Source organism: Barbus barbus (assembly GCF_936440315.1).
Source record: "Barbus barbus genome assembly, chromosome: 34".
NCBI classification, from domain to species: domain Eukaryota; kingdom Metazoa; phylum Chordata; class Actinopteri; order Cypriniformes; family Cyprinidae; genus Barbus; species Barbus barbus.
The window spans coordinates 3,057,148-3,071,971 of record NC_136762.1 but is presented as its reverse complement, the minus strand read 5'-3'; the positions used below and the strand labels follow the sequence as shown (position 1 = coordinate 3,071,971).

Genomic DNA, 14,824 nt, shown 5'->3' with positions numbered 1-14,824 from the left:
TATCTCTCACAATTTTTACTTTTTACTTTGAATTCTGAGTTTACATTTCACATTTCTGTTTTTTGTTCCCGCCATAAAATAAAAAACAATGTGTTTGCGACTTTTTAGCTCACGTCAGATATTTTTTTTTTAACATTTTGCAGTTCTGACTTTTTTCCTCTTGATTCTGTTTACATATCCACATTCCAGTTCAAAATAAAATTAATTTTGAATTAAAGTAATTGCTCATTTTAATCTGTCACTTTTTCTTGCAGTGGTGAGTTGTGAGTAAATCCAACACTTTGAACTTTTCTTCTAAGGATTGCAAATTAACATCTCAACTCTTGAGTTTATAGAAAAACAAAAAAAACTCAGCATTGTGAGAGAAACTCAGAATTGCCAGAAAAAGTAATTATTTATTCAACTTTTCTTTTTTTTTCTTTTTTTCAAACAAGCTTTCATAGTTTTCAGTCAGTCATGTAAAGTTAATTTTGCTCGTCCAGTTATTGGCATGATTTGTATTTTATGTAACTCATCAGGAGAGCAGCTGTTGTGCTGGGCACTCGGTCTGTAACAGCAGATGAGCTGATTTTTTTCTGAGGGTGTTAAACAGCACTATCACCGATCGCTCAGGGTCACAGGTGATGGTGGAGGTCATGGTGGCGTGACCTCACAGCTGCTGTAATGAGTGTTTTATTGTTCAGTCATGTGGCATTACAGACATTAACACACACACACACACAAATAATTACAACACGGAATTGCACAATTTGTCACGCAGCGCTACACAGACTGGCAGCATGAAGATCTTCATTCTATTTACAATGGAGGCATTTCTCCAGTAAATGTCACACACAGGTAACACAACTAATAAACAGCATTTGTGTAAGATGAGTTATAGATTGTGTATTTGAGCGAATCTGATTATATAATTAACGAGCTATACGATTTATTTGTAAATACTTTTGCCCCAGTCTTTCTTAATTCATTAATGCTTCTTTTTGTATGTAATTTTACATCAAAACAAAATGAAAACACATGTAATGAGAAATTATATAGATATATTTGTCTATATATTGTGTCTATGATAGCAAAACAGCCATTGTACTAAATGGCAAGTAACACTATCCATTGATGAACAAAAACATTTATATAATCAGATTATAATTATATAATCAGATTTGTGATCAGTTGGCCACTTGTGACCACTTATTTCAGTTGGTATAAAATTAAACCCGTTTTCTAAATGCATGTCAGGATCTTATAGTCTTATTTTGGACAAATCATCCATGTATATATATATATTTTTCTTCTAATTTTTCACACACACACACACACACACACACATATATATATATATATATATATATATATATATATATATATATATCTACAGTGGGGCAAATACGTATTTGATACACTGCCGATTTTTCAAGTTTTCCCACTTACAAAGAATGGAGAGATAATTTTCATCGTAGGTACACCTGAACTGTGAGAGACAGAATATTTTTTAAAAATCCAGAAAATCACCTTGTATGATTTTTAAATAATTAACTTCCATTTTATTGCATGAAATAAGTATTTGATCGCCTACCAACCAGCAAGAATTCTGGCTCTCACAGACCTGTTAGTTTGTCTTTAAGAAGCCCTCCTATCCTCCACTCATTACCTGTATTAATTGCACCTGTTTGAACTCGTTACCTGTATAAAAGACACCTGTTCACACACTCAATCAATCAGACTCCAACCTCTCCACTATGGGCAAGACCAAAGAGCTGTCTAAGGACACTAGGGACAAAATTGTAGTCCTGCACAATGCTGGGATGGGCTACAGGACAATAGGCAAACAGCTTGGTGAGAAGGCAACAACTGTTGGCGCAATTATTAGAAAATGGAAGAAATTCAAGATGACTGTCAATCTCCCTCGGACTGGGGCTCCATGCAAGATCTCGCCTCGTGGAGTATCAATGATCCTGAGAAAGGTGAGGGATCAGCCTAGAACTACACGGGAGGACCTGGTCAATGACCCGAAGAGAGCTGGGACCACAGTCTCAACGGTTACCATTAGTAACACACTACACCGTCATGAATTAAAGTCCTGCAGCGTGCACAAGGTCCCCCTGCTCAAGCCAGCACATGTCCAGGCCCATCTGAAGTTTGCCAAAGACCATCTGGATGATCCAGAGGAGGCATGGGAGAAGGTCATGTGGTCAGATGAGACCAAAATAGAACTTTTTGGTATAAACTCCACTCGCCGTGTTTGGAGGAAGAAAGATGAGTACAATCCCAAGAACACCATCTCAACCGTGAAGCATGGGGGTGGAAACATCATGTTTTGGGGGTGCTTTTCTGCAAAGGGGCAGGACGACTGCACCGTATTGAAGGGAAGATGGATGGGGCCATGTATCGCGAGATTTTGGGCAACAACCTCCTTCCCTCAGTAAGAGCATTGAAGATGGGTCATGGCTGGGTCTTCCAGCATGACAATGACCCCAAATACACAGCAAGGGCAACTAAGGAGTGGTTCCGTAAGAAGCATTTCAAGGTCCTGGAGTGGCCTAGCCAGTCTCCAGATCTCAACCCAATAGAAAATCTATGGAGGGAGCAGAAACTCTGTGTTGCCCAGCGACAGCCCCAAAACCTGAAAGATCTGGAGAAGACCTGTATGGAGGATTGGGCCAAAATCCCTGCTGCAGTGTGTGCAAACCTGGTCAAGAACTACAGGAAACGTCTGACCTCTGTAATTGTAAACAAAGGTTTCTGTACCAAATATTAAGTTCTATTTTTCTATTGTATCAAATACTTATTTCATGCAATAAAATGGAAATTATTCAAAAATCATACAATGTGATTGTTTTTTTATATTCTGTCTCTCACAGTTGAGATGTACCTACGATGAAAATTACAGATCTCTCCATTCTTTGTAAGTGGGAAAACTTGAAAAATCGGCAGTGTATCAAATACTTATTTGCGCCCGTGTGTGTGTGTGTGTGTGTGTGTAAAATCAATTTTTTTTTTTTTTTTTTAGGATCATAATTTTTATTAAAAATGTCTAGAATCGTGACTTTAAACCCCCAGTCATTCGGGTAGTTCTCAATCAGTTCCTGATTAATAAAATCAACTGAAATACTATAATGATTTCCAAACAGGTTTCCATGCAGGTCCTCCAAATACCAAATCCTAGTGTTTTTGCTTATTTTAATGGCCAAAAAAAGCTTCAAGCAGCAAAAATAGCATGAATTGAGTGGCAGGAGTATCAGTTCTTGAACAACTGCTCATGGAAACTTGTTTGGAAACAGTTATTTTTACAATTCTGCTTACTGATGCTACTAATTGCACGCTTTATTTTTAATGATTAATTTGAATCCTCTTGCTTAGACTGTCATTGTATCCATGCACGATAAATGTTAAATGTTTTTTCAGTATGCTTTAAAAAAAGAAATTTAACAAACAAATGGCACTGTGTTAGTTTATGTATACACTCAGACAGACACAAGGCTGTTCCCGTGTTAATATGTGAACAAAAACAGGCAGAACGGGGGAAAGTGGGTCAGACTCAGGAGCGGAAAGAGGGATGCTGAGAGTGAAGGACGAAAAGAGCGAAGGAGAGAGAAGAGAAATATCCGGAGGCCATCGGAGGGAGAGAGAGAGAGACGCACACAGTCTTCAACCTTCACCCCTGCTAACATGACCTGACTGTCTGTCTCTCTCTCTCGAGGACCTGCGCTCTCTCTTGCATTGTGGATGAAGAGAGCACTGTCTGTGAAGAGTTTTAATTATCCAGGTCAATGTCTCATTCAAATACACATGGTTTTAAATTATTATTTATTATGTGATGATGTTAAACATATCATTATAATTAGATAAAGAAATTTTGAGAAATGTAGCATTGCATCAGTGTCTCAGCAATGGATGCTCTGCAGTGAATGGGTGCCGTCAGAATGAGAGTCCAAACAGCTGAAAAAAACATCACAATAAACCACAAGTAATCCAAACCACTGTCAAGTGAAACGCTGCGTGTTTGTAAGAAACAAATCCATCATTAAGATGTTTTAACTTTAAATCTCTTCCGGCTGAGTCCATAATAACGCTTATTCCAGTGAATCTAGTCTCTCACATTAAAATCCACTCACTTATTAGTTTAGTTTAGAGCTGTTTTGGCTTGCAAACGGAGCTTGATCTGTACAGATTTCTCCACTGATTCAGACCAGACCACTTTTTTCACTGGAGGAATTGTTATTATGGATTATGGACTCATATTTGGCCAAAAGTAATGGTTTGAAGTTAAAAAGCTCTTATTGATGGATTTGTTTCTTACAAACACGCAGCTTTTGTCTTCTGAAGACATTAACTGATGTACTGGAGTGGTGTGGATTATTGTGATGTTTTTATCAGCTGTTTGGACTCTCATTCTGACGGCACCCATTCACTGCAGAGCATCCATTGCTGAGCATATACTTTTGGTCTTTCTGCTGAAAATGAATCATAATTGAATAATCTCTTTAATCCTCATTCATGCCCTTGACAACAGCACATGTGAGTGCAAAAATATAGGTCACGAGATTCCTAAGGTGCTTTTGTCCATCTATGTATTGATGTTTTTCACCCCTTTTCATTTAATGATTATAAACGAAAAATCTCTGCATCACTCCATAACATGCTTCTTTGTTTGGGCTTTTCACAAATACCTGCATCACAAAGCACCCAGAATTAATTACAAATTTACTCAAATTCTGATTAATACAGTTTTGCATGTTCTAGATATCGGGATATTACAATAATGCTCAGTGCATGCCATTACAACAAGGTCAGTGTAACCTAAAATCTCTAGAGTAATTACAGTGCCTATACTTGCAATGTTTAACACGGCCACTGTGATATAAAGTGTGAACAGCATTGCTTTGCATTTTCTCTCTCGCTCGCTCTCTATCTCTCTCACTCTCACTCTCACTCATATAGGAGGGTGTAGAGGCTTTTTGCTGTATGTTAACCGATTGGCTGTTTCTTAGTTCTGTGCGCGCTGTACGGTGGAATAGCCTATTTCTCGTCTTTACGCGCATCTGGACGCGACTCTCCCCGCGTCAAACCCGATCATGTGGTCTCCGGGGGTCTTTATCGGTCTACGGAGCTGCTGGGTCACCGACGGGATCCGGTAATACGAACACCCCTCTCCATCCCACCCCACACCCACGCGGATAGAATCTGGGTTTTGCGCACTTGGCGCTGCTGCTGCTGCATTCACTCTGCCGCGCGCGAACCGGTTCTGTGATGGTTCTGTGTCGCCTGCGCGTCTGATGACTCCGGCTGCAGCATGTCCTCGCGGAAGATCTCCTCCGAATCCTTCAGCTCCATGGGCTCGGACTACCTGGAGAGCCCCGGGGAGGACGGAGAGTGCCCGTTCTCTCGCGTCTTCTGGAACGGCAAGAGCCCTGTGGAGACGCTCTCGTGTCCGTTCGAGGACGCGGCCGTCAGCAGGAGGCTCGCCCGGCGTAAACGCGTCAATCTGGACTCGCTCGGGGAGAGTTTGAGACGCCTCACCTCACCGACGGTACCGAGCCTTACCTTACAACCTTACATTCAATTCAACATGTACCTGTCTGTGTGTGTGTGTGTGTGTGTTCATTTGCAAAAACAGATAACTCGGTTTTAAACCATTTTCAAAAATGTTTTTTCATTGTGCGTTCCAATTAATCTCAATCAAACTCCAGTTGGGTTATTTTGATTAGATTAACACACACACACACACACACACACACACACATATATCACCAATAAAAATACAGCTAACTAACACAATACAAAAATGATAACCTAACAAAAAACATGATTTTCTAGCACTTAGGGGCTTTTGCATCTGAACTCTTCATATATACACAGAGATGTGTTCTTATCTATCCACACACACATGTACATATATACGCAGATGTGCTCCTGTTTTCTCTTCAGAAACTTAATGTATAATGTACATATTTATAGATATGCAAATATATGATGTGGGTGTTTGTATAAATACATAATTATATATTACTATTAATATATAATTGATGCACATTTCTCAAGAGAAAAGTGTAAATACAATATGTGCAACTATTATATTACTTTATGTGATATAATCTAGAGTGTAGTATGTGTATGTATGTATATACTGGATACATTACACACATCACTGTAAATACTATATGTAAATGATGCTGGAGAGAAAATGGTGTGTGTGTTTGTATATATATATATATATATATATATATATAAATCACAGATGATGCATAGTGTGTGTTTGTGTATAGATCGATGGATAGATAGTAGGCTATACATACACATAGTGTGTATACATGATATTTTAAGGCATAAAGCACGTTTTCCTGTTAAAAAAATAAAAATCATAGAATAGACTTGCATATAGTACAGATTAATAGATGGATTGGTGGCATCTATCTATCTATCTATCTATCTATCTATCTATCTATCTATCTATCTATCTATCTATCTATCTGTCTGTCTGTCTGTCTGTCTGTCTGTCTGTCTGTCTGTCTGTCTGTCTGTCTGTCTGTCTGTCTGTCTGTCTGTCTATCGTCACATGGAGAATTTTCATGGTTACTTGAAGGGTTGAGAACATATGAACTATTAGCAGCGAAATACATCCACTCTCTCTAACCATTTACACCAGTATTACTAGTCTAGATGCAGTTAGAGTACTGATGATGATGATGGATTTGACTCGGTGCATGTGAGCAGATTATACGGCTCGTAAATCTCCTCCGAACAGCAATACCGGTGACAGTGCAGATGTCTGAGAGCCCGATCCCTCACACTGTCTTACATTCATAGTGTGTGTGTGTGTGTTTGCATACGTGTGCGTACGTGTGTGTGTGTGTGTGTGTGTGTGTGTGTGTGTGTGTGTGAAAAGGCAGGATAACCTCTCTGTACACTGGTCCCTGGTGCGTTTGGGTCTCAAAGAAGCACACACACTGTACCACGATAGCACATGCATCTCTGCATCAGAATGTGCTTGTCCAGAGATTTACTCCAGTGGATTTACTGTGTGTGTGTGTGTGTGTGTGTGTGTGTGTGTGTGTTGTTTTAGGCACTTGAAAATGTGGTTCATAGCAAACCAACTGCTCCAATGGCATAAATCCAGAATGTGTGTGTGTGTGTGTGTGTGTGTGTGTTAGCTGGATTATATGTAATCACTCAGACCAGCTGTATACTGACATAAATGCTTGTTTTTTTCATGCACTGGTCAGTTTTGAGATTTTTGCCTAATTTGCTTCCTTAACATGTCTTCTTTCAGACTAGCACAAGAAAACACTCAAAACACACATTTAAGTGTTTATTTTATTACTATTTATCTGTTTGCATCTGTAGATGTCAATTACAGTGCATATCTTTGAATAAAAAAAGTTAACATTTTACAATAAGCTTTCACTTGTTAACATTAGTTAATTACATTAGTAAACATGAGCTAACAATGAAAAAAAATATTCTAAAGCATGTAGTTAAGGTTAATTCCAACATTTACAAAAATATTAATAAAATCAAAAGTTGGATTGGTTAATATTATTTAATGGACCTGAGCTGACATGAGCAAACACTGTTATTGCATTAACTACTGTTAACTAATGAAACCTTGCTGTAAAATATAAAAAAAAAAAAAAAATGTCAACTACAGTCTTATATGTACACTAAAAGAAATTTGGTGTAAAAACAACTTTAATTTCTCAAATTGCTAGTAAATTTCACAATTAATGAACGTAACATTTAATTAAGCATGATAATGACTGAAATTGTATTTTCTTGTAAAATAAAATAAAAAAAAATCAATTTTTGTTTACTGTGTACACCAAAAACAAAACAAAAACATTCTCACTCAGAAATTACTAGTAAATGTTTCATTTAATTACAAAGAAACAGCAAAACACAATTAAACAAAATTTTGAAGTAGAAAGACTGAGTATTCTTGTAAAGTTATTTACAACTTTACTTACAACTTATTTATGCATGTATGTATTTATTTACAGTGCACGACAGGTTGTTTATTTATGACATCAGCATCGTCTGATCGTCAGTATTTTCAGTAGTTTTCACTCACGTTCTTGTAAGCAGCAGATTATGTTTGCATGTCAGTTAAAATCATGTCTGTCTTATTTGGGGATTAGACAAAACAAATGTTCACTGAACGCACACTAACACGCTCTTTAGAAGATAACATTGATCCTTTGTTTTTTTGAGTGTGTGATAGAGAGATTTCCACTGAGTTTATAGAGCTCTGCAAACAATGAAAAGCTGTTTCAGAAGCTAGCCAACTGCCTACATAGACAACATTTTAGGCAACATAGATACTCCTCCTGATGCAAAGACTGATCCCAAAGGTAGATGGTGACTTCATGATGCTTTCTGTAACTAGTTTAAGTCGAAATCTAAGATATAGTTGCATGAAGGCAATCCCAACATGCATTGCAGCAATGCTTTTGAAAGAGGTCTTATTTGATCCAACATAGTGAAAACTGTAATATTGTGAAATATTATTACAATTTCAAATAACTGTTTTCTATTTGAATGTATATTAAAATGTCATTTATTTCTGTGATCAAAGCTGTATTTTCAGCATCTTTACTCCAGTCTTCAGTGTCACATGATCCTTCAGAAATCATAATAATATACTGATTTACTGCTCAAGAAACATTTCTGATTATCATTCATGCAGCTCTGCTGCTTATTTATTTATTTTGTGTGTGTGTGTGTGTGTTTGTGTGTGTGTGTGTGTGTGTGTGTGTGTGTGTGTGTGTGGACACAAATTTGTATAATGACATGGGTATGACAGAGGTATTACAATATGAAGGTGGTTTATGAGGACACTGCCTATGTCCCCGTAATTCAAAAGGCTTAAAAACATACTAAATGGTGTTTTTTTGAAAATCTAAAAATGCACAAAGTCTCCTGTGAGGGCTAAGTTTAGGTGTAGGGTTGGTGTAGGCAATAGCACACACAGTTTGTTCAGTATAAAAACCATTACGCCTATGGAGAGTCCCCATAAACCACAAAAACCAACGTGTGTGTGCGTGTGTGTGTGTGTGTGTGTGTGTGTGTGTGTAAACTGATGCATTTTATTTTCAAGATTCTTTTATGAATAGAAGGTTCAAAACAACAGCATTTACTTGAAATAGAAACCTTTTAGAACATTATAATTATAATATAAATTATAATGTATTGATAATTTAATGCATCCTTGCTGAATAATAGAAATAATTTCAGATGACTACACATAGCATGAAGAAAATGACGCCACTTTAAAGACCATAATGATTTTTTGCACTGTGACATTATTTTCACCACAATCGAGGTAATTTTCCCCCACCTTCTCATGATCATAATGCGTTTTATTGTAATTCTTATGATTCTCTGCAGTGTTACATTATAAATCAGGTTTAATTTCTCCAGAGAGAGAGAGAGACTGCTGTGAGCTCACTAAAGCAGATTTGGCCAGGTAAAGCTGGATTTGAGCTATTAAGAGCTTTCCTGAAACGAGTAGGATTTTGATTGGAATATTGTTGCCGTGGTAGCGTGATAAAGGCAGTTGATTGGATAGGGCTTAAGGGTGTATTCTATTACAGGTAGATCAGCACTGTAAATCCCTTTAAAAAGTGCCAAACCACACAAACACAGCACAAACAGACAAATCCAATAGAGACTATCGGTTTACCATCACCTTTTACTCCATTCAAGAAATGGAGAACTTAGTTTAATTAGTTAGAACTTAAACTGCAGCTCTGTGGAACTTATTACTGAAAAAAGTGGCGTAGAAACAATTTTCAGAATCAGAAATTGCTAGTAAATTTCAAAATGACAAAGAAATGCAAGTAACGCATTGAAACACTAAAGTAATATGTTCTTGTTAAATATATGCTCCAGTTATTTTTGTTTTATTTACAACTTCGAAAAAACACTTTTTACAGTCATTTTTAATAGGCTATGAATCTAGCATCAATGAATTTCTATTGAGAAAATACTTGTTTAGTTTTTTTAAGCAACTGCATGTAGTTTTATGTATTTTTGTGACTTTGAAGCCCCCTACAGTTACAGTTACCCTACAGGAATTTACTGTCGTAAATATAGGCCTACCATGTCGTGCATTAGTTGTTCTTCCAATCTGTTCTTTTCGCGCAATTTCGTACCCGCTCGTCAAACTTACACACTCCCAGAAAAGATGTTCGGGGAAGAGTGGAAAAGTTTTGAAACTGAAATTTCAGGTAAAAAAAAAATACATGCAGTTGCTTTAACTTTTGATTTTGTTGTGTCTGGTGTCTTTTGAATCCGTTTTAATTAGATCCCGCGAAAGGAGCTCTCGAAGCGGAGCAGTGTTTGGACAAGTGCGATGAGAGTGCTGTTGTTTACCAGTTAAATCGTGTCTTTGTAGTGTCTCTCTCTCAGTCCTCTGTGGTGTGTGTCATGTGATCCTGCCTCCCGTGCCCATATTTGGTTTGTTTCCTGTCCTCGTTTGATGTCATTAGTAGTTTATTCTGTTCCAGCTGTGTTTTGTTAATTATCCCTGGTATTTAAGTCCTGTCTGTATTGTGAGTCGTGGTCTGGTCTACTCGTTACTCCCCGGTGTTTGATGTCTGCCTTGCCTTGTCCTGCCCTGTCTTCATCAGTAAAGTATGTTATTTGAGTTTACCTCCTCGTATGCGTGTTCCTTGTTTCTCCCTGCTGTGTGCACCGTGACACACTCATGAATCTGGGTCGAGCAACTTCTGACTGCATTGTTATTCTTCTTTTTAGACCCAGACAATTCAGCTGGCCCTGCAGAGAACAGTGGAGTTTTACAGACAGAGGGAAATAAGGTAGTACATCCATAATGCCTTAGAGAAATACAATATCCTTTTATGTCTCAGTTGTTTCTCCAAGACAGTATTGAGAAAATAGAGACCGTTTCTCAATATGCGTACTTGTCTGTACTTGTGTTCTTGTGGACTTGTGAAACGTCATCAGTCGCTTCCCAAGTACTGTTCCAATTCAAAGTTCACATCTAGCCAAGTCCAGTTCAAATCCCCGGATGTGTTCTTGATCCGCCCCTTTTACCGAGGATGCATCGAGAGGTGACTTGTGCGGACTTGATACGGGCCATAACCCAGAATTCAGTTTGTCCTCCCGTCCTCGAGAGTTCGTTCTTCTGAGTCGAACTTGGCAAGTCCAAACTCGAAAGGACGGAAGTCCAGACTCTGCGAACTTGGTATTGAGAAACGGCCAGAGTTTCAGATACTAAAGATACTGTAATCAAAATGACAGAAGTCTGAATGATGTATAACCACCTTATTTTTCATGTAAGGCTTGCCACGGCAATTTGTGACTTGAATGTGCGCGACTTCCGGTCTGATTCTATTCAGTTATTTGACCTATATTTATTTATTTGCATATTTAACCATGAAGGTTCCATATATCTTTTCTACCAGGGAGTCCAGGTCAAGATAGGCAGCAAAGGACAAAGTTACAAAGAAATACATACCACCACACAATGAACAAACACGCAATTTTCTAAAAACAAAACAAATCCTAATTAGTTATTAAAAAATGCACACTGTTCTATATTAACAGACTTTAAAATATTTTTAAACCTAGCGAGAGATGGTACAAATCCCAGTAGAAAAACAGTCTATGTTGCTTGGCAGATTGGTATTTGTTAACATAATTTTAATGTATAATCATAAACATACTGGTTTATGGTGCAAACAGTTTTACTCTTTATTGCACTTTGTTATTCATGTCGTTTACCTGTTGCAAATGAATCGGATGTCTCGCACATTAACAGAAAGTTGTTAACCTCTTCATCGCAAGATAAGGTGCAGTATTTTGACACCAAATTCACATTTAAAACAAATAAAATTTCATGTGATGCAAAATAACAAAACAAAGTAACCAATTTTGAACACTAGATCTAATGATATCGTTTACACGCTTTAGATTTTTGTCAAAAGTTGTTGTTTGTAAAATGTGTGCTGTTTTCTTTACAATAAATAAGTTTAGAAATTTTGTACAAATGTGATGGCACGCATTATACGATTAAAAAAAAGCTAATTTTTTTTTTTTTATTATTATTTTTTAGCTCAAATTATTTTGGACAGTTTTTCATTTAAAGTTGAATATAAAAGTATGTCTAACTTTATACTCATACAGTAAAACGATGCGATATAGCAAATCTCCACTGCCTGATTTTTTATTTTATTTTTTATTTTGTCTCAAAATGTAACTATACTATCATCCAGCTCTTTATGTATAGTTAGATGGTATAAGCATGTCCAACTTTATCTGCATACATACAGTATATACTATATAACTATATTATCACCCAGCTCCAATCTGCTAAATGTGACTAAAAGAGTTTAAGATATGAATATATTATAAATGTTAACATCATGATTTTTTTGGTTTGAAATATTGTATATTGTGAAAAATGCTATACAAATAAATTTGGCTTGACATGCAAACATTTAGAAATGAGACTTTAGAGTCTAAACTTTTGGGGTCATTTATTTCTATTCATAGGAATATCTTGAAATGCAAATTCTATTCATAGGAATATCTTGAAATGCAAATTTAAATGGATGACATTGAGACCTTTAGTTCTACTCGGATATGAAGGAGGAACCTTTGAGCTATAATATTTTCTTGTGATATTTTGGTTACCCTTTTATCTACTCACACCCTGGTAAATGTTAATTAAACTCTTTCTCTTGCAGTGGGCAAGAGTTTGTACGACGCTTGTCAGATGAGCAGAAGTGTTTGTTTGAGAACTCTCGCTGTGACAGCCAGACTGACATCTCAGGAATACTGAAATACACAGCAACTATTTTAGGTAAGTATAAACTAGGGCTGCTCAATCAATCGAAGAAATCAAAATCACAATATGACCTTGTGCAATCATTAAACCTTAAAATGCTGCAATTTAATTTAATACATGCAATATATGCCATACATGCCTCAGAGTAATATTCTGTATGTACTTTGCATACTCAAGCATGCATGGGCCTTTTTATGTTGTTTCAGTATTTGAATTTTGTTTTATGTCTGCAAAGTGGTTCACTTTTAGCACGCATTGACAACACAAAGTGCATTATTTTGCATCATAAAAGCAATATTTCTCATGATTTTGACCAAATCGTGCAGCTGTAGTGCACGCGCACACACACACACACGAAATGGCAAAACTTTGACCTCAATACACACTCACTGACACTTTCCTAAAAACTCCCTCCATAGCTGCAGTCTCCATTCCTGAGCTGTTGCTAAGATACAAACTCTGCCATCCCTAACGAGAACACGTTTATAAATAAACCGCAATGAGCCATTTGAACTGAGCCCTGCCCAGCTAAACCTACTGCGCATCTCGCTTTTATGCAGCAGAGCCGCAGTGTTTCACGACACGCTTGTGCTGCAGCGATTGATTATGTTGTAATCGATGGTTTCGCTAGGGGTCAGACCTTTAAACTTTCCATCTTTATGTAAAAGCAGGTTTATAAAACAGATAGTTCTGCTAAACACAGATCGCATGAGTCGTGTTCATTCCGATGTAAATGTCAGTAATAATCTGTGACCGTATGTTACATGTTAAAACACAATTATTAAAGCAATAATCCACTCGATGATGTGCCATATTACCTCTCAATGCTGCGTTGCTTTTATTCAAAGGTTACTGCATAATACAAATATTAATTTGTTTAAAAATAGGCTACACCACTGTTTGGGGTTGGTAACATTTTATAAAAATTCAATTTAATGCATCCTTGTTAAATAAAAGCAATTTTTAAAAAATAAAAATAAAATATTTAACAAATAATTAAATTAAAATGTATGCAATGTATAATTATTAGTGTTAATTATTTCTTTTTAAAATCTATTTTGAACAGTAATGTTTGCTTTTTTTTATTAATTTTTTTTTATTAAAAGATTAAGCAAATTGATGATTTGTTTTGCATTATTTTTCACAGGCGTGGACTTTGCCGACATCCGCGGCCGATTTGGGGAGGAATTCTTTGGTTTGTGTCTGGAGGAGAACGAGAGGGTTCTGCGAGCTCTCGGAGGAAATCTGCAGGACTTCTTCAACGGGTTCGATGCACTTCTAGAACACATCAGAACGTCCTGCGGCCGCCGAGCGTCGTCCGAGGCTCCTTCTTTCCTATGCAAAGATGCTCCTCAGGAGAGCGAAGAGACGAACGCGGAGAGCGACGTGGGACGGACTCTCCTCCTCCACTGCTTCAACCCCGATCCTACTGTGGGCGTGGCCATGCCGGGTTTAATCCGGGCCGCCGCCCGTCGCATCTACCAATCAGACGTTTCGGTGGAGGAAGCTCCTCCCACATGGCTGCACACGGCCAATGAGGACGGCGAGCTCTCTACGGACTCCTCTCCCTCTTCATCCCCATCTCCACCGTCGTCTTCATCTCCTGCCTGTTTGTCCTTCCTAATTCAAGAGGTTCGGACTCAACCCACATCCTCGTCGTCGCACCCCGCCACCGCGTCTCGCCAGCTGTCGTGCTCGCCGTTGGATTTGCGCATCGGTCTGAGCACGTTTTGCCGGGCCTTTCCCTTTCACCTGGTTCTGGGACCCAACATGGAGGTCCTGCAGGTCGGGGAGGGGCTTCGGAAACAGGCCAAGAGCGACCCGCACCGGACGCTCACCTTCAGCAACAGCTTTGAGCTGGTTTCTCCCAGAATTCCCTGCTCCTTCCAGAATATTCTGCTCCGGCTGTCCACGCCGTTCACCATTCGTACACGAGCTGACGGGTCGGCACTCGACAGCAGAGAGAAGGTAAGAGAAGTAGTTTGGTAAATGATGTGAATTTATGTGAAACGTGCT

General features: G+C 38.0%; 1 protein-coding gene across 1 annotated transcript in view; it reads left to right on the top strand.

Moving 5' to 3' along the window:
- Positions 1-5,187: 5,187 nt before the first annotated feature.
- The window catches only part of LOC306853920 (guanylate cyclase soluble subunit alpha-2-like), a gene marked incomplete at its 3' end in the record, with an annotated part of 34,655 nt that continues 25,018 nt past the window's right edge, over positions 5,188-14,824 (top strand). The window contains exons 1-4 of the mRNA XM_079391621.1: positions 5,188-5,527; positions 10,753-10,814; positions 12,708-12,823; positions 13,956-14,776. Coding sequence (XP_079247747.1) covers positions 5,291-5,527; positions 10,753-10,814; positions 12,708-12,823; positions 13,956-14,776 — 1,236 coding nt within the window. The 5' untranslated portion in view covers positions 5,188-5,290. The remainder of the gene's footprint in view (positions 5,528-10,752; positions 10,815-12,707; positions 12,824-13,955; positions 14,777-14,824) is intronic.